A 23,908-nucleotide genomic window follows, 5' to 3' on the forward strand; every position below is an offset into this window, starting at 1 on the left:
TTATTTAAATCACTGCATTATTTTGCTATGTCTAGTAAACTCATTTACATGGCTCTGTCGATGGAGCCATGAAGTCTAGACACACCTTGACAGTATGTGCAGATGATAACTTTCTTCATTTCTCATGTAGGCTGTGTCAGCTGTCCCATACAATATAAAGTACATACATTCCATGTGCCTACTTTCATTACAGATTCAGTCATTAGGATTTGATGTCTTTAGGTCTTTTGTTTTCAAACTGATTTTATTTCTGTCTCTCTTGAAATTTTCCATTTTTTCAACAAAAAATGAAAAGCCTGCATTTAAAAACTATTTTTCATTTCAATAAAGCAAAATACTTCCCTGTAAAATTCAGGAATTCATTTCTTTCAAAAATGTTCACAGAAAATACATCCCATTTTCCTGACAGCTCTTTTTGCAAGTAGCTTTAGCTGCTAAAAACCATCATTTTTGTGGTCTGATAAATCTCACTGGTTTTTGCAAATACAATGAGAGGTATGGCTTGCACAAAAGAAAACCCAGACTATCTAAACTTAGATGATCTTGGAAAGGGATAAGCATTAGAGAACAATAACCCAGCAGTTGCAATTTGTATACTAAGCTGTGGTATGCACCTTAAAATAATTTTAAAAAACCCAACCCTGAACGCCCCTCTGCTATCTTACTATCCACAAGCTACATTTTCAGATTACTTGAAAAGACTAGACATTTCTTCCCAGTTTAATGTTTCTACATGGATCTCAGTAAAGCATAGGTTTTGCTGCACAGCTGGTATACTGAACAACTAGTGCTTGTTAGTAGTAAAATGTGTTGGCGTCTGTGAGAAAAGATAAGTATATTCACTACGTGTCATTTATGTAGCATTTATGTAGTGAAAGAGGATACAAAAGGCTCATTGTTACATATAAAATTTGTGTAGGCTTAAATGGGGCATAAGAAAGGCAGGTTATCTTTGGGTTAGGTTTTGTTACAAGTCAGTCATTGTAGAAAACACATTAGGAAAGCTCTGTTTTGTGCTAGTTATTACTGAACACACTTTAAATGCCAAATAGCATGAAAGAAAGAGCCTGAATAAAAATCAACCAAACGATCCACCTGTCAGCCTATTGACATTTTTTTCCATGCTGTTTTTACGATATAAAAGTAATTGCTGACAGGTCATTAATTTCAATAGGGTGTTTGTAATGCAGCAGTCAGACCCTCATTAGAATGTAGTTAATCAAACTAAGTAAGTTTTCTGTGAGCAGGAGAATTGTTGATGTTGAAATGATCCTGCATACATGGCAATAATCCTCCTAGCCATATATATACGTGAACATACCTGCACCTAGGACTGCTGAAAGGCAATCTTACTTAGCATTGATCCCTGCAGTACATTATTAGATTCCATCATTTTACAACCTGACACCTTGATTGCTATCACACCATGGGGTGAAAAAAGCATTTATCCCAGTGTAAGAGACTTCTGTCTACTCTGTTCATGTAACTCTGCCTAGGGCTTGCCTCTGGATTTTTGGGAGAGTCAAGTGGCATATTTTGTTGCCACTCCACTAAAATGAAGTGTCTCAGTTTATACTATTTGGAAAGAATAAGATCTGTGCTAGGTGGGTTGGCAGAATTGAAAAAAAAAAGTTTTAAAGAGTACATGCTGCAAATAAATAGGGATGTGTATTGGCAATTAGCTCCTTCCAGGGTTTCATTTGCATTCTGTATAATTGTAGCACATATACAGCCCTTTACTAATTCACATAAAACCCCTATGTGTTAGGTGCTAAATTCCCTTTTTAGAAACTATGAGGATGTTGGGATTAGAAGGTATGTGTGCCTTGCTCAGATTAGAGGTTGGTCCACTACATCAGAGTTTCTCATGATCACAGGTCATACTAGCTCAGCTGCAAACTGTTATTTGGGAGCAAGCTTGTGACTGTCTACTGTAGCATAATTGGGACTCCTTTGCTTCCTCCATTTTCTCCATCTCACTCCTCTCCTCCGCCACCCACCATGAAATGATCTGAGAGCTTCTGCCCCTCTCCATTCACTGTAATTTCATGATCTCAAATACCAGCCCTGGGAGTGCTTTGATTAACTGACAAGCTTAGGTATAAAGAACTGATAAATCTCCAACACCAGAAACTAGTTCTCCTTTCAAAGCTAACTTTGCAAGGGGGGGGGGGAACCCTAGAAATTAATTTTTTTAGAAATATAAACATTTATTTTAGCTCTGACATTTCTAAGTCCTTAAATCAGACAGGTCTAGGAACCACGGGGTTCTCAAGTCTATAAACGTCTTGAAAGAGACAGACGAATACCTAGAAACCATCTACTTCAAGACAGACCCAAGAAAACCAACAATAGAACACCACTTGTCATCACCTACAACCCCCAACTTAAACCTGTCCAACACATTATCAATAAACTACAGCCTATACTGGAACAGGATACCATACTCCAAGAGGCTCTGGGAGACAGACCCATAGTCTCCTATAGACAACCACCTAACCTCAAGATGATTCTTACCAACAACCACAGGACATACCACACTAATACCAACCCTGCTACCTTCCCTAGCAACAAACCCCATTGCCAGCTTTGTCCACATATTCATTCTGCTGATACCATTATTGGACCTAACCAAGTGAGTTATAAGATCAAGAACACATATTCCTGTGCATCCAGAAATATAATGTATGCTATCATGTGCCGAAAGTGTCCGTCTGCTATGTACATTGGACAAACATCTCAGACACTTCGCCAAAGGATTAATGCCCACAAAACAGATATCAGACAAGATCACAAAGAAAAAACAGTTTCTTGCCATTTTAACCAGAAAGGACACTCTCTCAATGACTTAACCTCCTGCATTCTGCTACAAAGACCTTTTACATCTGCACTTGAAAGGGAATCCTCTGAACTGTCATTCATGTTAAAATTCGACACTCTCCAAAAAGGAATGAACAAACACTCAAGCTATCTTACCCATTACCAAGATAGCTTCCCCAATTATCACCTCTAATACCATTAACTCACAAACATCCCATTCTCCCCACCTCTAATATCATCAATTCACAGACACTTACCTTCCTTCCTCCCCCCCCCCCGCACCTCCCTCCTGTTCTGCAATGTGATTTGTCCTTTTCATATGTGTTAATTTTTTAAAATTGTATCCTTTGGTATATATGGTTATGACTATTTTCTTCCACTATTTGATCTGAGGAAGTGGGTCTGGCCCACAAAAGCTCATCATCTAATAAACCATCTTGTTAGTCTTTAAAGTGCTACATTGTCCTGCATTTTGAATGGCACTGTGATCTTTCCCTAATCATCCTTCCAATTCTATGTTCTTTCCTTTTTACTGCCATCCCTTTCCCATTTTGCATTGGCTTTCCCTTCCCATTCTGTGTTCTCTCTTTGCAATGTAGTTTCCCTTGCACCCACCCCAGTTTTGTGCTTAGTTTCTTGTCTCTCTTGCTCCTCTGCTTTTGTTTCCCATCTTCCTTCTCTGTTTTATTTCATGTGCTAGCAGTAAGATGATATATATTACTCTCAGTAAAATAATGAGAAGTCCTGTGGCAACTTAGAGACTCATCTGAAGAAGTGGGTTTTATACACAAAAGCTCATGATTATATATATATATGCTTGTTTCAAGTCTATTTTGAAATAGCTTATTTCATCATTTGACACTGTCCACTCAGCGCCTATTTTCAAAATACATCATTATTTCAAGCCATCCCTTGCTTCTCATTCAATGGGATGGTGAACTAGCGCGTCTGCTATATTTCAAAATATAGCGGACGCATTCAAAAGACGTGGGGTAGCTATTTCAGGGTACCTCTGGTATCTTGAAATAATTTTGCTGTGTAAACATACCCTGAAGTGCCACAGGACTACTACTCATTGTTTTTAAAGTTACAGACAAACATGGCTACCTCTCTGAGACTTACCAATAAAATAGGTCATGCTCAAGTAAGATTCTAGTAAATTTCACTTTCCACTGCTAAAGAACAATCAAGTAGAATGGCACAATACAAGAATGTATGACAGAATTGTGAACAAAAAAAAATCCCTTTTAAATGTCCTGCTTCTGGAACAACGTTAAGAGATGTAAGTTGTATTGTTTTTACTCCTTGAGTCATGCTTCCAGTGCCTGCATTTACCAATTATCCCCCTTTAGCCTCCTGTATATATCACACTTTAAAGAGCAGAATTTTGTCCCCACAGAATATGTCCTCTAGTGAAATATTAATGTTGATATTTGAAACATAAAAGGTAAACATAACTCAAATGTTCAAAAAGTAAAATGTTCTGACATGAAATGCTGTGATTGCTTGATTCTTTGCTTGCTTGCACCTTTGTGTGGTCATTTAGACATGTAAACTAAGTATAAAACACTATGAGATCAAAATGGTAGTTCCTAAATCTATTCCTAAATGTAAACTACTAAAGGCTAAGCATGAAATATGGGTTCCATTGAAGTCCATGAGAGTTTTGCTATTGATTTGAATGGGGCCAGGATTTATCCTTGATCCTTCAGGCTGTTCTAATATATGTCAGAATACCCCAGCAGTGGGCCAGTCCTTCGCCCAATGCTTTAGCCATAGCCTTCGACTAAACACATCTTGACCGGACAATAGAACCTGACCCACTCTACTGTGGTTGGTATAAAATCTTTAATTCTGTATTCCCACCACATTAAGATCCTATTGGAGAATAATACATGCAATTTAGGTAGGTAACAGATAATTAGATGTTGCTAAGAGACTTCAGCTTAAGAACTATAATTTGAGCATTACAAATTGCAACATAAATTTGCCAACTGGCTTAGTTCCACTGGGCCAAAGTTGCTTATATTAAAGTGTATAATAGTGCCGGAATGGGTGAAATTACCGATAATTTTTTGCAAAACTATTATCTGTCTAGGATGAGGACAATTAAAGGATTTGACAGTTAAATTAAAGTAGCTAGGGTTGAAATCCTTGAGAGAGGCTCTGCGTGTAGTTGGGCATCTGTCAACTTCCTGAAGGGCACCAGTAGGAGAGACAATCCTATGCTTAAAATAATTTAAGAGAGAAACTGTTTAAAAACACACGGTCGGTACAGCTTTAGGATAGTGATGATGATCCCAATTAATTAAAGCCCAGTTTTGCTCTGAAAAGTTACTCCATAAATCACGTTAGATTTATTGTCTCAACAATTTTCCTATCAGATCTTTATAAGTGACGGTATGGGACCAAATTCACTCGTATGTTACTGTTGCTTTATGCTGCCTTGAGCATGCAAAAATAGTTGCCATCCCAGGTTAGCCAAGTTTATGGTTGTTTTGTGTTGCCAGAGCAATGCAAAGCAGGGAGAGTATTTCTGGCACCTTGTTTTTCTAACTGCCAGTACCAGCCCTTACAAACTCAGCCTGGAATTTGAAAATCAGTCTGCTCTGTGTCTGTATCATTCACCTTCTAAGGCGTGATAGAGCAAGTATTTAAGTATGTGAGTAGTCCTATTAATCATAAATATACCAAAAATGGAACTCTGCCTCCCATCTGCATAGTAGTATTCATTACTACAATATGCTGAAAATATTTAGGTAAGGTGGATTAAAGAATTTTGTATGCTACTTCATTGTGTTATTTGAGAATGTCCATGTCCCACATTAATATTATAAATTTGATTCTTTTCAAAGGCCTGATTCTCAGTTACATGAAGGTCTTTGTGATAGGGTAGTCTGTCTCCTGAAGAATAGCAGGATATAGGGGGTATCTCATCCCCACCATGTAGTGTGCTCCTTTAAGATTTTGAGAGAATTTAGGAATACAAAGACGTAGGGAATAAGAGAACTTGGTAGAGAGGAATTTGTCCCAGTAATTAGTAGTGCTTAGGGGGAACCTGTTATTGATTCTTCCAGGGCTTGCAACTAGAAGCCTGGAAGAGTGGGTGGGACAAGGCTATCCTCTTTCCTAGCCAATGGGGACTAACAGTCAGCAGGAGAAGACCTGCCTGCTAACCTCACTTAGCCTGAGGGTAAAGTAACTAAGTGAGGGAAGAGGCAGTTAGAAGAGAAGCTGACTGAGGTCCTGCCTTTGGAGTAAATTACAACTCAATTCACAGGAGGAGAGCTGTGGACTCTTGATTTAAGGAGAAAGTTAATAATAGCCTGTTTTACCCAACTCCGGGAGGGAGTGGGGAGTGGGTTTCACTTGAGGAGAAAGTGTCTGGAGTGCAGCCTAGCCCCAGGGTGGGGGTTAGCACCTCTAGAGGAGGGGGAGGGAACCTCTGGCCCACAGGCTGCATGCACTTCATCAGGGTTAACTGCCGACGGGCTGCAACATGGTTTGTTTATTGAGTCCGCAGGCTCAGAGCCCTGCAGCTCCCAGTTAGTTTGTGGTTCAACATTCCCGGCCAATGGGAGCAGTGGGGAGTGGTTCCCCACTCCTGCTCTAGAGTGTGGTAAAAGGAAATGTGCACAAACTCTTATATGACCCAAAGTGGGCATGAAATCCAGAGACAAAAGAAATGGTTTGCACTCTGTAAAGACCTTCCATCGTCTGGAAAACTCTCTGGTTCAGAACTGGTCAGATCCTGAGGGTGCCAGACTAGAGAGGTTCAACCTGTAGTGATAACAAAGTGCAGCTCCTATGCAAAGCTTTTCATCCCAAAGCACTTTACAAGATGGTAAGATCATTGCTTCCGTGTTCAGTGTTTTTCTGTTCAAGAATAGATGGGTTTTTTGTTGTGCAATATGTTCAGCATGAATAGTCTCTGTGGTGACCGCAAAACACATGTTCAAGCATTTATACATATTCACTTAAATCCTAATGGGCCTGATGTTGATAGGAGCTGAGCAGCCTTGAACTTCATTGACTTAAATAGGAGCTGCAGGTTCTCAACCCCAGATTGACAAAGATGCAGCTAGGTATCTATCAGTTTTAACACAATAGCCACGAGGGTCTGGCCCCTCATCTAGTCAGGTGTCTTGGAAAACCCCACTAGGTACCTAAACACCTTTATAAACCTGGCCCTTAGCCCATCCTAGGGCAGGATCTTCATGATTTATTAATCATCTTCAAAGAACATTGATAAACCTAATGCATATTTATGACTGCAGATGTAACCCCATTGTTTCCTTAACTAGTGGGTTACTGGTAATATTCTGAACAGCTTCTGATCTATATAAATAATTCATACAATCCATCCATTGAACTATTGTCAGAATGAAAACAAAGCTGTAAGCTTGCACCCAATCCATATGCAACTCTCAAGAAACTGATTTCGTGTTGTATTATGAAGACCAAACACGTTAGTGCATAAACAGCATAAGTGTAAAGCAAGTGTACATGTAATCGATGCTTAATAAGACTAAGATTTGCTTAGTGCCCCAGACACATGATCGTAAAAGTGCATACATAAGCCAAACTAAAGCAAGAGTTAAATGTGACAGAAGTAAGAAACTTTGTCATTTCCATAATAATTAAATTGAGTTGGACCAACTACATTTATCTTTGAAAGGTGAAGTATATGAACAGAAGCAGTGAAACCCTTTGACATTAATAACTAAGTGCAGAGTTGTTTGCCATACTTGCCTAAAACTACTTAAAACAGAGTTTGTCTGGCCATATACAGCAATAACATGACTGTGGGGGAATAATAATGGGATTCGAAGCCCTTGTGCATCCAGTGCTACATTGTCCTGTGTTTTGCTTCAGCTACCCCAGACTAACACGGCTACATTTCTATCACTATTGTGCATCTAGGGGATCTTTACCATTGGCGGCCAGACTGCTCTTGTGACATCCCAAAAAGTCTAAACAAACCCAACAACAGTCTCAGTTTTCCATGATGCAGCTTACTCTAGTGTCAAGCAATGGTGGAGAGTAGCTCTGCTCAGCACCTTACTAAAATGGGGTGGGTGTGACCATCTTGCGTAGTGAGGCACAGCACTATGAAGTGTGCATGGATAGACTAGCCACGAGCATGTCTACGATGCAGTACAAGATATATGGAATGGCTATGGCTCACCTCAGATTCAGCTCACTCAGACTAACAGGGCTTGAGCTACAGGGCTGAAAACTGTAGTTTAGAAATTCAGGCTCAGGCTGGAGCAGGTACTCTGAAACTCCACGAAAGTGGTAGGGTCTCAGAGTCCAGCTCCAGCCTGAATGTCTAAATTCAACTTCTTACACTGCATCCCCCGTTTCTTGAGGCAAGTCAGTTGACCCAACCAAGACTCGGTGCCAAGGTGGTTTTCTTGCAATATAGACATCCCCAGATTGGCCCTGCATTGGTGTGCTATGTTGCCTTTCTGTTGCTGAAATACTAGCAATCAGCATTGGTATTCATCAATGTGTGGCTACCCTGCATGCATGTGACATGCATCCTTTCCCTAAGAAAACTGGAGAGGATTCAAAGAGCCAGCTATTATGGTTTAGAGAGAAGAACATGCTTTCTAATGAAAGGCTCAAGCAGCTCAATCTATTTTGCTTATTGAAGAGAATGTTAAAAGGTGATTTGATTAATCTGTAAGTACTTTCATGGGGAACAGCAGTTTGATAACAGAGGGCTCTTCAGTCCAGCATTCTGAGCCAGTGGCTGGAAGTTGAAGCTAGAAAAGTGTGGTCTAGACATAAGGTGTGACCGTTAAATAGTATGATAGTTTGCTCACTAGACCAACTTACCAAGAGCTATGGTAGATTCTCCATATTGAAGACTTTAAAATTAAGATTTGGTGTTTTTCTAAAAGCTATTTTCTAGTGCAACCAGAACTCCTGGACTTGAAGAAGGAATTCATTCAGGGAAGTCCCATGGCATATATTGTGCAGAAGGACAAAGTAGATGATCACAGCGGTCTCTCGGGTCTTAAAAATTTACTCTGTATTAGTGTCACAGGAGTTCTGTGTGTATGTTCATTTTTCATTGTTTGTTTTTATTACTATTGCATATAATTAGTAAGGTGTCTCTTCTGGCAACGTTTTAGAACTGTTTTTAGCAAGAATTTCTGTACCCTTACTGGAACTTTACCTCGACTGTGGACAACAGAACCACTCATTCAGTGCATCAGACAGAGCTATCCATAGGCAATGTAGAGGTTAACCAATATGACCAGTAGTTTGAGTATGGGACAGCTGGTTGGTTCCAACTTAAACCATTTCAAAATTTCAGCATAAGTAAAATGGTTTGGACAGAGGAGTCTGCAAATCATTGCAAACCGCATTAGGAGAGGTTCCTGCAGCTAGTTATGATTGGGCATATTTAGAGAGAACAAAAGCTTTAATCATAAGATTTTCAATTCCACACCTCCCATCCATGTTCCCGCTGGTTTAGTTTCAGTGTGTAAACCCTTTTCCATTGAGGTTATTTAACAGAAAAAGGCACAGGCCCTGCTCTGCCCAAAGGAACAGGACTAACAAGGCCCTAAATTGTGCTTCTGCTGCAATGGCCAGAACTGCTGGGATGTAGGTTGGTCTTAGCCAGGCCTCCTCCAGCCTCCAAACAGCTCCTACTATGCACCTTTCCTGGAACACCACCTTTATCACCACCTATGTCCTGGTTGGCGGTATGGGGTTGCCTTTTCCCAACTGGCTGGCATTCAAGGAATACAGGGAGCATAATAGTTTTTGTCTTTTAGATACAGGAAGAGGACACTATTTGTAACCAGCAGTCTTATTTTCAGATACTTATTTTGAAATCAAACATAACTTCTGCAGAATTTAAGATACATTTCTACTCTGAGTAGTTATAATAAGAAAATGGCATTTCTCTGCTCAGAACACTATCTTCTGGGTGCATTCAAAGCAGAACATATTGATTGGCAACAGAAATATGATTTTACTACTTTCTGCTTGTATCAGACTGGCAGGAACAAGGGGAGCCGAGAGAGAGAGCTGGACTCTCTTCCTACCCGTGCAATATTTGCTAAGTTTCAGTCAAGCATTGTATCACTGTGCACATCCACTAAAGACAGTGGAAGTCCACAGATGCATCGGCATGAAGAATCTGAACTGTGGATTCTTAGTTATAAGTGAAAATGTGCAAGAGAGAAAATATGTTGTTGTATCCAAGTGCAAGCTGAATTTGTGGAGGTGTTCTTTTGTGGATAAATAGAAACAAATAATATAATGAAATACTTGTGAGCTGAGCACCATCTAAAACACAGGCAGGGTAGAATGCACCACCGGTCTTGGAGGACACAGGCTTCTGTATAGTATACATCCTGACATGCACAGTTCCCTACCCCCACAGTTCCTTACCCTGAAAGCGAGACTACGTAACCAGGCTACCGTCTGTGCTTTGCTTACTCTTCAAAGATTATGAAGAAAGTTATTGCCAGCAGTTATAAGGTACCACACAACGTTTTCTAAGCAAGCACACTTATTCTTGAGGGCTGTGTCCAGACTCGTTTTTTTCGAAAAAAGTAGCCTTTTTTCGAAAAAACTTCACCTGCGTCTAGACTGCAGCTGCGTTCTTTCGAAATTAAATCGAAAGAACGCGGCTTTTCTTTCAATGGCGGTAAACCTAATTTCACAAGGAAGAACGCCTTTTTTCGAAAGTGCTCTTTCGAAAAAAGGCATTCTTGAATGCAAACAGGGGTTTTTCGAAAGAGAGCATCCAGACTGCCTGGGTGCTCTCTTTCGAAAAAGTGGCTTGCTTTTTCAAAAGTTCCGCTTGCAGTCTAGACGCTCTTTTTCAAAAGAAGCTTTTTCGAAAGTATCTTTCGAAAAAGCCTCTTTAGAAAGAGGCTTGCAGTCTAGACATAGCCGAGGTGAAAGCATGTGAGAGAAAGCATATTAAAAAATTAAAAAATCAAACCCACATGTGAAGTTTACCAGAGGTCCTCTTAACTCCATTTTTGGGCTCAGGGCAATGTGAGTCCATCCAACCCTTACCATTTGCTATAAGAGAAAGAAGGCCCTGAGTCAGTTTAACCTCAGGCTATTTATCCAGAAAGTCTATTCTTTGTCAGTTAGTCCCTGGAGAATCCAGTTTAAAACCAATATATACAAGCCTTTGCAAGTACCTCTCAGATTCAAACCTAAGTACATTTTCCTATTCACCCCACTTTCCCGCACTGCTTTTGGTTTCTGGAGAGTTGTGGTAATCCTCCCCAGTGGAATTACATACACTTAATATAGTAATTATTATACACTTAATACAGTAAGAACTCCAGGCACTTAATACAGTAAGAACTCCAAAAAATAGTTCCGGAAATTGCCATGTCTATCACTTTGGTGCTTTACAATACAATCTTTTAATGGCTAGATGGCACTATTGCCAGAGAATAAAATTAGGAATCGTATAAAATACCAACTGAACTCTCAGATTTTGCTCAAAGAAGACAATAACTTGCAAGTGCTGAAACAAGTATGAACATTCAATCTATCACAATCTATCAATAGAATTTGTGGTCCCAATTTTCTTTAATGGATTGCACCATGTAAGCTGATTCCTTTGTCTAATAATTCGGTAGTATCTTTGCAAAATACGTCTGTGCTTCTCATGGGTGCAAATGTGAGCCCAAAGCTCCCTTTCACTGCATGCTATAAAGAGGAACAAAATTGTGGTAAATCCATGCAAAGCAGAAGGGAGGCGGCAGACAGAGGAGAAAGATGCTTAGATGGTGCCCTGACCCCACTTTGTATTGTACATGAGGAACTGAAGCAATGAAGACACGATTGTGGAGTGTTGGGGAACATACTATCGGAGTTATGCTGGCTGAAGTATTGCTGCTGCCCAGAGAAGCAGTAACTTCTCCAAGTGGTGAATGATTCCCATGGCTTGGGGTCACATGGAGAGGCATCCAGTGGCATAATGGCAATTATGCAAGTCATGGAGTTGGTGCAGGAGAGCAGTGAGAGGCACAGAATCTGTGTCCTTACTCTGGCTAAGGTTTCAGGGTATTACTGCCTAATCTTGCAAAAGCGGCGAGGAGTCCTGTGGCACCTTATAGACTAACCAAAGTGTTGGAGCATAAGCTTTCATGGGCAAAGACCCACTTCATCAGATGTAGGTCTTTGCCCATGAAAGCTTATGCTCCAACACTTTGGTTGGTCTAGAAGGTGCCACAGGACTCCTTGCTGCTTTTGCAGATTCAGAGTAACATGGCTACCCCTCTGATGCCTAATCTTGCAGATTCTTGACCTTCCTTCACTCTACAAGCCACATGTTGAGCAACCAGGAACCCCAACTCACAGAGAAGAGTATGAGATGGATTCTAACAGTAAGAGACAATAGCATTTTTTTTAAAACATTTTAGTAAGCTCCTCCATCTTTAATGTAGGATGGGGATGATAACCTAGAGAGCATGAGAGTCTAGAGAGGAAAAAGATTAGTGTAAGTCAAGGTTAGCTTTAAATACTTTAAGCAATCTGGGCTTCCCTTGGAAGTCTGTTTTACAGCTATAGGGCATGTCTACCCTAGGAAACTACTCTGAAATTACTAAAATCGACATCATAACTCCCAAAATAACAAAATCGAAATAGTACCTCCCCCCTATGGGGGAGCATCAAAATTGTTCCGAATTATTTCATAATAGCACATCCACACTGATTGGAGCTGCCTTGGACCTAGAGCCTCCAGAAGCACTCTGGGGAGGGCACCAGAAGGGCAGGCACTGACTGCGGCTGCTTGGTCAGGTAAGCTAAGACATGTGCTTACCAGGGCTCCTCTCTACAGCCGCGTCTCACATGCCACTCCTCCGCTGCCTCTCCGTGACACAAATGGATGCAGTGTGCTCCAGTTGCCCTTGCAGATGCCACAGCACTCAAAGCATGGTGCTGGAGCTGCTGCAGAGCAGACATAAGCTCACGGGTCTTGTGCTGCGCTTCATGGTGCAGTTCATCCACACCACCCACATGCTGTTCCAGCAGGATGAGGACCAACCCAAACTGCAGACCTTCATCACCCAGGTCCTGGGACTCCTGCTGCTGCAAATGCCCCTCAGTCCCCTGGACACCATGGATCACCGCTTCTGGCTATGGAAGACCAGTTGGGATTGGTGGGACCACATCATCCTGTAGCAATGGGATGACCAGCAGTGGCTCCAGAACCTCTGCATGTAGCAGGTCACCTTCCTGGAGCTTTGTGAGTGGCTCGCCCTTGCCATCAGGTGACAGGATACCTGCATGGGACATGCCATCCCTGTGCAGAAGTGGATCATCATCGCCCTATGGAAGATCACCATGTCAGACAGCTACCACTCCATCAGGAATCAGTTTGGTGTGGGGAAATCTACAGTTGGGGGCATGCTCCTGTAAGTAGCCCAGGCCATCAACCACATGCTGCTACAGAGGATTGTCACTCTGGGGAACATGGACAGCATTGTGGATGGCTTTTCCATCCTGGGCTTCCCCAAATGTGTGTTGGGGATGGGAGGGAATAAATGGCACTCACATCCCCATTCTGGCCCCTGACCACCGTAACTCACACTACATCAACAGGACCTCAGCAAGCACAACATCCCCTTCATGGTGGTGGCCTTTTATGTGTGCCACAGCCTCTGTGAGAGCAAGGGGGAGACTTTCCTGCCAGTGTGGGGGGCAGAAGCTAAACAGCTGGCAAAGGCATATAAGCAGTTGGACACCAGTGCCATTCAGCAAGCACATCAAGGGCCTGTGCTCATCAGAGAGGCCTTCAGGGAGGGTTTCGTGCTAGGTCAGCTGTGAGACTCCCCAGGTTCTCTCCACAAGGTGCTCCTGCATTTCCTCTGTGTGTCTTTGCTCCCCCACCTCTCCTTTCCCCTGCCTTCCCTTTCCACCTTGCCCCTCCCCTGAAGAGCAATAATAAAAAACAAGACTGTTTCACTGGAAGATGCACAATAGGGGCGGGACTAGGGAAAGAACTTGGAATGGGGAAGGGGGAAGTGGGGAGCTCAGGGATGGAGCTGGGACTGGGGCCTGCCTTGGGTATCTCAGGAAGCTTTGGCTGCCCAAGAGGTCCTACCACCCTGTTTTCTGGGGCCCCAGTGGTCTCTGGGGGACTAGGAGGGGAAGCCATGAGGCGCGGGGGATGGAGCTGGGACTGGGGCCTGCCTTGGGTATCTCAGGAAGCTTTGGCTGCCCAAGAGGTCCTACCACCCTGTTTTCTGGGGCCCCAGTGGTCTCTGGGGGACTAGGAGGGGAAGCCATGAGGCGCGGGGGAGGTGGCTGGTGGCCTGCTCCATGCTTGAGGCCTTGCACTCTATCATCAAGATGAGGGAGGAGCACATGACCTCATGCTGGCTCAACAGCTGGTCCCAGGGGGCCTTCCACTGCTCCTGGTCAGCAGCCTGCTCCTGGCATTCCTCCAGAAGTTCCCGGATGAGGGACTGGAGGCAGGCTATCTGCTCCCTCATTAGGTCCTCCCAGGTTTTTTTCTTTCTGTGGACCCTGCAGAGTCATGCAGATGGCATAGGAGGTGGGGGATGCACCATGCTCACAGCTCGTCCAGTTGTGAAGAAAAGTTACAAGGACAGTCATCCCAGGAGACACTGTATGAACCCAAGCCCTAATCTCTGAGCTGACACCAAAGGTATCAGTTCAGATGATGGAAATGTGCTTTGAGCAAGGCCATATGTTGCCTAGACAGCAGGCACATTCCTGCAGGGGCATGGATGTCCCAGAGGAGTACTGCAACAACCATGGCTTGGGGACAAGCAGGTATGGGAAGGTGCTGGCCAGGCCAGGAGCATACGGGTGGGAGGGGGGACGAGACAGGTCGGCTTCCTTCTGTGTCCCACACATGCTGGGTCTGGCACTGGTGGCATCTATCTCTGCTTGCTGGAGGGATGTGTGTGTTGGGAGAATTGTGTGTGAGTGGCAGAGGCCGCTTGCTGGAGAAAGTGCTACTGTGGTCCACCCCTCTTCCACCCTCTGGCAGGTTCCCCTGCTCAGGATCAGTCTGCTCCACATTTCCCGCTTGCCAGATGCTGCCTGAATGTGGGTATGAGCCCATGCTGTGTGCAGCATTTCTGTATGATTCCATGCCCCCAGCCCTCTTAGTGGTGGCTTGTCATGAGAAGGTGTCCCACCCTGGAGTAAGGCAGGCCTGTGCAGGAACCTTGTGAGAAGGAGCGAGGGGTTCCTGTGTAAGAGCGTCATGGAGCTGAGTGCTCCGGACTGGCACTCTGTGTGCACTCACATGCACAGGCTTTTGTGCAGCCCCCAGGCTGAGTAGGCCAAGTGAGGAGCATGCAGACCCTCACAGCCTGCTCCAGACCTGGTTGAGGGTCCAGGTGTGGCCTTTGTCAGTAAGGCTGGAGCCCATCGAACTGTAGACGTCTGTATTATGCTTTCTGGTGAGGAGTTCCTGGAGGATGGTCTCCTCCCGCCAGATATCAATGAAGTCCAGGATCTCTGCACGTGTCCAGGTCAGAGCTCTCCTGCATTCTTGGCCAGTGGCAGCTGAGGGGGCTGTGGGAATGCTGGCAGCTGGGAAGGGGCACTCAGAGGTAGCGGTGGAGCCTGCCATGGCTCCTGGGATATTGCTGTGTGGCATGGGGCTGGCAAAGGTCTGCATGTGCCAAAAGCCCTTCTCCCACAGCCTGCTGCTGTAACCTCTGCAGGAGAAGGGGAGCAGTGGAGCTGGCAGGAGTAGCCAGAACGGCCAGAAGTGCAGCCGTGAGAGGCCTCTGGAGGCCAATTATTTCGAATTAGCAGCACTGGAACATCCTTACTTACGCTATTTTGAAATAGCCATTTTAAAATAAGCGTTATTCCCTGAGAAAAGCAGGAGTAGAGATTTCAAAATAACCAGCCCTTATTGCTTGTTATTTCGAAATAAGGGCAGGAAGGGGTATTTTGAAATAACTCCCTAGTGTAGGCCAGGGCTAAAAGATCTCACTGTCAAAACATTTTTCTTGATTCTTCAACTAAAGTTTTCCCTTTTCTAATTTCATCCCTTTAATCCTATTCCCTCATACTATTTTAGATTCCCTCTTTTATTTGTGTTTACACCCTTCCAATGTTTGTAGAGCTTATCCTATCCTTGTCCTTTAAACATCATTTAGACAAGACATCCATATCTGACTATTTTAATGTTTCCTCATAAATCAGCCCTCCAGCTCCCTAATTGTATTTGTTTTATTTCTCTGAACTCCTTCCAGTTTGGCACTATCTTATTGCTAATGTGAGGCGCAGACTTGAACAAAATGTTCCAGGTGTAGTCAGATGAGGAATGTATAGAGATGGACTGTTTTTCCCCTGTTCGGTGAGATGATATCGCTGGGGTGCAACCGAGATTTCATTTGGATTGCTCCTGCTGATAGCCAAGATTTTTAGAACTGCTAATGCCTCTAAATCCCTATTTCAGCACCTCAATGGCCTGTTTTTTTTAAACGTACTAACGTACTGAGCAGCCAACAATTCTCACTGCAGTCCCTGTGAGCTGCTGGGATGTACTGCTTTTAGTAAACGAGGTCATTTATTTAAATGCAAAAAGAAGAGCATGCAAATTTAAAATTTGAGAGGTGAATATTGCCTTTGGATTCGTCCATTTGTTGAGTACCCACCGTCAGACACTTAATTTTTGGATGTTCAACATGTTCTGATAATTGGGATCGTTAAAAAAGTGTCAGGTTAGGAACTGAATAATTGAGTCACTCAAAATCACTAGCCACTTTTGAAAAACAGCTATTTTGTATATATTCAATTTCCCTATGTGTTCCCTTACCTGTTCTTTATCACTTTCTCAGTGTAACCAGCTCTTTAGATTTTATTGTCTTGTTTTCCTTGACTCCTGAGTTCAATTTATGTGAGACTCTTAGCTTTCATTTTAAAATAAAATTATATATCTTGACCTCCTGTTTGTATAAAAGAAGTGTGAAAATGTGAACCAGAAGGCAAATAAAAAGAACCCCAATTTTATATTTATATGTTTATTATATTTTTTTAAATCTCATGATTTTGAAGAAAAACTTATAATTTTGCATTGGAGGGACCACTCCTGATTTTTTTTTTTCATTTTTGGGCTTGGTCATTTCTAATGGTTCCAACTGTTATTTGTTTGACAGCTTTAAAAAAGAAGTTGTGTATCGGCCATTTTTATATTTGCATTCATTGCCTCCAATACGAGTCAGTTTTCTCATTTCCCCCCCCCCCCCCTATTTATTTATAAAAGCTCTCCTTATTCCTCTTAATTCTTTTGGCTAGCTTTAGCTCATTCTTCTGTTTTGCTTCCTTAATATTTTACCCCTAGTGAAATAGTTTGACATGGTGTCCTTCATGCCTTTTCAAAGTGTAGTAGCTTTTATATCCTGTATAACTGCTGGGTGGTAAATGCCAAAAACAAAATTAAATGCATCTGTGCTTCCCCAGAAACACTTTTTATAGTTGCCTTCTGGCTAAAAGTTGGATTCAGGTATTCATGTTCTCCATTCTTTGGGGTTGCTTCTCTTTGGGTTTGCTATAGTGCTGCCCTTTCAGCACAATCATGAATACCCTTAATTTGAGTTCTTGAGCAGTGAAGAGGTATATGCATGTATACTCTCCTACAGCAGTGTTAGAAGCACTCATGGGACATTTCTCACCAGGGTTGGGGACAGGATGGGGTCTCTTCCCATTCTTGCACCCAAACAAGCAACCCCAGAAAAGTGATGGTTACACACCAATTTCATAGTACAGCAAATTCCATGCTTTCCTTACCATTTCAGGAGGCATTATGCCTTGAAGGAGCATAATGCTGCCAAGTTTTGTCTAGTCAGGAAAGCATTTTCCTCAGAGTAGCAGTGCCTCAAAAAAAGGGGGGGGGGGGCTTTATTTGAGTCTATACACTCAGTTGCTGATCTCATTTACCTCCATGTAAATCTCCATAAAAGCACTTGACTTTGATCGAGTCTCTCTTGATTTACACCAGTATAAAAAGGCCAGAATCTGGGCCCATTGTGTAGCACAGATGTTAAGACTAATGAGAACAGCAGCTGATTTGGATTCACAGTTAATTCAATTGCATATTTTTGCTTTCACTTAACCACTGTGATCTTAGTTTTTAATAACCATTTTTGGGGGATGGAAATTACATGTAAATCAATTTATAAAATTCTTTTTGTATGAAAACATTTTTCTTTTCATTTTAAGAGCAGGCAACTGGGTTTATTTGAGGGCAATAATTCTCCATTATTTTTCACTGGTAAGTATCAGGTGGACAGAGTTACCTTTTGCACCCAGACGAAAAGTCATCTGAGCCCTCTATAAATAGGGCTTGCCTTCATTATTTCTCTGATCTTTGAACCAGATGCCATGAGAGAGTCTGGGATGCCTAGAATACAGCAAGGGGTGAATGTCTGACCCCCAAGTCAAAATTCCCATCAACTTCAACGGAGGCAGAATTTCACCTAAATTGTTTAATCTTCCAACTGGGACTAATGGGCCAAATCCTCAGCAAATCTCTGTTGACGTCAGTGGAGCAAAGAGATTTACTCTAGCTCAGATTCTGGAACCATATTAAGAGAATATAGCAACACAGGATGTAAACAAATGTGTCATAAATAGAAAGTAGAAGATGCTTCTGAATACTTTACAATGTGATTATGAATAGTCAGATGGTTATTTTAACTCTGAGAGGGCTGAGTTGTATAACAGACATGTTGGATGAGGGAAACCTTACAGTATACATCTGAAATAACTGGTAACAAACATTTCTATCTTCTTATTTCTTACCTAAAACATCACTTATCTGCGTTCTTTCAAAGAGAGAGATTGGAAGGGGTTGTTTGTTGTGGATTTTTTTCTTACTGAAAGTACTTTCCTCTCATTAAAAATGGTTTAGGGTTCGCTTTAATCCTTTCTATTAATATTTTGAAATTCAGGAGACACTGGTTGAATTTTTTTTCTAATTTAATGAAATTTCAAATTTAGAAATTCAAGGGTGATTAAAAAAAACAACCCCAAAACTCAGAGAGTCTCTTTTCCCGTCCTATTATTCTTCTATTTATTTTAGAGATGGCTGAAAATTTTCCAATTTCAAAATTATGTTGAAATTTTCAAATTCAAAAATACAACTGGGGGAAGAGGGGAAATCAGTTATAACTTTACTTAAACTTTTTCCCTTTGTTTTTTTTTCCCCACTTCTAAAATTCACCTTTGTACAGTTCTCTGATACTTGTCTTCACCTTTGTGTTTTGCATCAGGATGAAAAAGAGAAGCTAACATGGAGAGATCGTATGCCTGGCTATTTAGTGAATGTTGCATCCATTTTATTTATGGTAATTTTATTTGTATTTTCTTTCACATTCATCTGGATTGTAAAACTCTGTGAACAACATCCTCCCAAAAGATGAATTAATACACTCACAGATAGAAAAGACTTTTCCTATTTTATACTTAAGAACTTTCCTATAGACAACAAAATATATAGACTGGTGTTGAGCTGCAAAGTTTGATACAATCGTATTAGGAAAGTTTGGCCAATAGCCGTGCCAATATTTTGTCAATGACATGATAGGTTGAGAACCATGGATGGTCTGTCTAACTACATATAAACTGAACTCACATAACTTGATCCTCAGCTGGTGTAAATCAGCAATGAAAATATGCCAGTTTACACCACAGAATTTTACTCCAAAAATTAATGTAAAATACTATCTTGGCCATAATATATTAATTGACTTGAATGGTGTAAATATTACAAAAATTTCTCAAGGATTATTCATTCAGAAGTTTAAACTGGGCATACTTCTGTAACAGTCACAGTAATTTTGTGTTCACTTTCACATTGTGGGTGTATGTGGGTAGCATCTGTAATTTTCAATGGTTAAGGACTTACTGGGTATAGTAGGCCATATTTTTTTTTAAGACAGAACTGACTGATTTCAGTGGGGACTTCTGCTCAAAGAGTGATGACACAATATGTTCTGTTTTGCACAAGTAACTAAAAAGCAACTGTGTTTTAACCTGTTAGGCTCTTCACTTGTGTCCACTTGTGGGATCATATAAATGTCGACATGTGCTAGTTTTAATTCAGGAATTAATCAACCCAAAAAGAGAAATTTCAGCTTAAAGCAAAAAAAGATGAGTGAAAAGGTATAAAAAAATTAGAACTGATTGACTCTCAAGTGTAACTACATCATTACTATCAATGCTGTAATACTTAGCGTGTCCACAGAATAAGACCCTTTCTTAATAGAGTGTCTTCTTTAAGATGAGTGCTTAAACATACACTTACAGGGCTAAAATTAAGCATGCTCTTAAAGTTAAGATTGTGATTGTTTTCTTGAATCAGGCCTAAATACTGTTTCCCACGCTTTGTATAATATCCTAGACAGAATTATCAAGGTAAAATGCAAAGCACCAGATCCTCAGTGGTTGCAAACCAGCAAAGCTTCATTGTTGTAACTGGCGCTGTCCAAGAGAGCGTTTTCTAGAATATTGTGGCTCTCATTTAGAATGAATATCTGCCAGATAGCAATAGGGTTCCCAATTTTCTAATCACACAAAACCAAACATCCTTGTTTTGTCTCTTTTCTGAGGCCACGCCTCATGCTCACTACACCCCTCCCCCCCATCCATTGCCCTCACCTTCACTCATTTGCTCATTTTCACTGAGCTGAGGCTGAGACAGGGAGATGGGGTGGCAGACCACTTTTTCAGGTCAGCCTTATTTCTACCAGGAGATAAAGATGTCATCTTCCTGGCTTCAGCCCCACAGAGTAATGGGAGATGGTGGCCACTTTAAATAAGAGAAACTTTATGAGCTGGTACCTCCTATCATGTTTTCATGCAATGAGAAAAAATCATACCAAAGTTGCTGGAGTACCTCACCTCCAGTACCCTCTATATTTTACACAAGGTCCCCAGTAAGCATAGACTCAGATTCAAGGTCTCTGGATTAATCTTCAAAGCCTTTCATGGAACTGGCTGAAGTTACTTCAGAGAATTCTACTTGCTTCACAATTAAGACCTCTGTCAATGGTGTTTCTTCCTCAGGTGCTATGAAACTATACCATCCTTATAGGTGAGGCTTGTGACAGTAGGGGCTATGTCTACACTACAGAGCAAAGTTGTAAAAAGATACTCAAATTGCAAACTGAAATTTGCGTATCTTTTTCTGCTTTTTTTCTGAAAGAGGCTTTTCCGAAATTTGGCCTGTCTACACAGGGCCAAATTTAAGGGAAAAAAATCCTCTTTTGAAACATCCCTTATTCCTCTCACCAAGAGGAATACAGGGATGCCGAAAACACTTCCGCTTTTTCAGAAACTGTTCTGAAAAAGTGGACGTGTTCCTTAGATGCAGCAGAGCTTTTCTGGGATCCCTCGGTATCTGGGATAAGCTCTGCAGTCTAGACATAGCCTAGGAGACCATTCTGCCTCAGCCTTTGCAAACTCGTTGCCTGATGAGATACAAATGCTCCCAGACCGGACCACCTCTAGAAAAAAGCACAAAAGCTCACTCCATTGATTTAGCTTTCAACCCAATATACTAAAAATATCTAAGACACAAAGTGGCAGAGAAAAGGGAGAGAGTAAAGGAGTAGTAGGAAAAAGAGAGAGTGAAGAAAAAAATAATTTACTAAAAGGTTAAAAACACAAAAACCTCCAACTGCCTCTGGAGAAAGGGAACAGAAACATTAGATCAGCTGGCCAACTGTGATTTGGATTTTTGGCTCTTAGTACTTGGGAAGTGCATCAGTGGGTTCCTGAATTTAATTACAAACTATGTGGAAAAAGTATTTCCTTTTATAGGATTTGAATTTCCCATCACTTAGTTTCATAGTACATCCTCTTGTTCTTGTGCTGCTCTAGTTTCTAGTCACTTAACACAATTTTGGGCTATAATTAAATATTTATTTTAAAACTTTAGTCAGATATGTGCACTGATATCTCTGTACATTTCTTTGCAGATTGCACTGACCTTTTCAACTGTTTTTGGTGTGATTGTGTACCGAATTACTACCGCAGCCGCCTTGTCCATCAGCAGTAATGAGTCAACCAGGTCAAATGCCCGTGTGACTGTGACTGCAACTGCTGTCATCATTAACCTGATTGTGATCCTTATATTAGATGAGATTTATGGAATTGTTGCCAAATGGCTGACCGAAATGGGTAAAGCTATTCTATCCCTAATGACAATTTTGCATGTATTTCTAATAGAGTATGTGGGAAAGTTCTAAAAGGAAGATTTCCCATAAAGGAGTTCCGTAAAAGAGGAAACATTCTGGCTCAGAGGGTAAAAATGTGCCCAAATGATTTAGGGTCCTATTTCCAATTTTTCAAAAATTATTTCAGGCCAGATTTTTAAGGACATTGGGGAATCTAAGTCTCATTGAAAATCAGCTGGACTTGGGCCTTGCCTGCATTAGAAAATACACGGATAGAGCTATACCAGTAAAATTATACTGACAAACCCTCCTAAGGGAGAGTTTCTGTACTGGTAGCATGTATGCCATTTCCCCAAACCAAAATAAACCATCCTGGCGAAAGGACTCCATACCTCAGTTTCCTCTCTTACGAAATTTGAATAATGGGTCAGATCCTCAAATGGTGAATGTCAAAGTAGCCCCATGAAACTCAAGGATCTCAGGGGAAACTGCCCTGGCCCTAAGACCAGCAGAGCTCTCTGCTCCTGCTGCCACTGCCTCAGGACTTGAGGTGTCATCTGCTGCCCCCAGGAGCAGGACTCTTTTGCTCTAACAAACCCCGGGCTATAATGAATAATGTCTTGGATTCCCAGGGGTTCATTATATAAACTGCATCATTTATATAAATGCATCATTATAAATTGCATCATTATTTGCACTTCTAATAGCATCCTTGCCCAACAGAGGTCCAGTTGTAAGTGATGAGATACAGCAGCGTGTTTTTTACTGCTAGGGCCAGCCCAACTGTTTAAATTTGACTCCAATGAATACAGGCAGTCCCCGGGTTACGTACAAGATAGGGACTGTAGGTTTGATCTTAAGTTGAATCTGTATGTAAGTCGGAACTGGCGTCCAGATTCAGACACTGCTGAAACTGACCGCCTGTTCTGACTTACATACAGAATCAACTTAAGAACCCCAGGCGTCCCCAAGTCAGCTGCTGCTGAAACTGATCAGCAGCTGATTCCAGGAAGCCCGGGGCAGAGCAACTCTGCCTGGGGCTTCCTGTAGTCAGCGCTGGTCAGTTTCAGCAGAAGCTGACTTGGGGACGCCTGGGGCAGAGCAGCTGGGGTGCTGCCCGTTGGTCCAGTAGTGCCCAGAGCGGGCGCTGCAGGACCAATCGGCAGCGCCCCAGCTGCTCTGCCCCAGAGTCCAAAACAAAAGCCGGGACCCCCCCGCGGCTGCGGCTTCAGTCGGGGAGCCTGTGGTCTGCTGGGGACCGTCCCCAGCAGACCACAGGCACCCAGACTGAAGCGGCAGCAGCGGCGGTGTCCCGCGCCTCTGAGGCTTTGCTCTGGCAAAGCCTCAGAGGCGCGGGACCCCCCCGCGGCTGCGGCTTCAGTCCGGGAGCCTGTGGTCTGCTGGGGACCATCCCCAGCAGACCACAGGCACCCAGACTGAAGCGGCAGCAGTGGCGGTTCCCCGCGCCTCTGAGGCTTTGCTCTGGCAAAGCCTCAGAAGGGCGGGAACCCGCCCGGTGCCCCTGGTCTGCTGGAGACGGTCTCCAGCAGACCAGGGGCACCGGAGCAGCTTACGAACGGGGCTTTCTCGCCCCGACTTCCGGGGCGAGAAAGCCCCGTTTGTAAGTGCGGATCCGACATAAGTCGGATCCGCGTAAGTCGGGGACTGCCTGTATTTAAAATCAAGAGAGACCAGTTATACATTTAACATAATGCCACCCTATTCTATTGTCTCTCTGTAAAAATGCAGCCTTGACACAAGTGGGCACACTTCCATGAAGTTCAGTGGAAATGTGCGCCATTGATGTCAGTTGTGCATTTATTATTCAGGGCAGTATGGGAAACAAAGATGGAAAATGTTGTCATTTTAGCAGCTTTCGCATCAGATATCCCTCTGTTCCCCCGACCTTCAAATCA

The 23,908-nt window shown here is 42.4% G+C and overlaps 1 protein-coding gene across 2 annotated transcripts in view; it reads left to right on the forward strand.

The window, feature by feature from the left end:
• The window catches only part of ANO2 (anoctamin 2), a 264,010-nt gene that overhangs the window by 192,412 nt on the left and 47,690 nt on the right, over positions 1 to 23,908 (forward strand). For both annotated transcript variants that reach the window (XM_006128152.3, XM_075901649.1), the window contains 2 exons: positions 19,086 to 19,160; positions 21,795 to 21,996. In XM_006128152.3, the coding sequence (XP_006128214.2) occupies positions 19,086 to 19,160; positions 21,795 to 21,996 (277 nt within the window). The remainder of the gene's footprint in view (positions 1 to 19,085; positions 19,161 to 21,794; positions 21,997 to 23,908) is intronic.

The sequence above is a fragment of the Pelodiscus sinensis genome, chromosome 1, assembly GCF_049634645.1.
Source record: "Pelodiscus sinensis isolate JC-2024 chromosome 1, ASM4963464v1, whole genome shotgun sequence".
Classification (NCBI taxonomy): Eukaryota; Metazoa; Chordata; order Testudines; family Trionychidae; genus Pelodiscus; species Pelodiscus sinensis.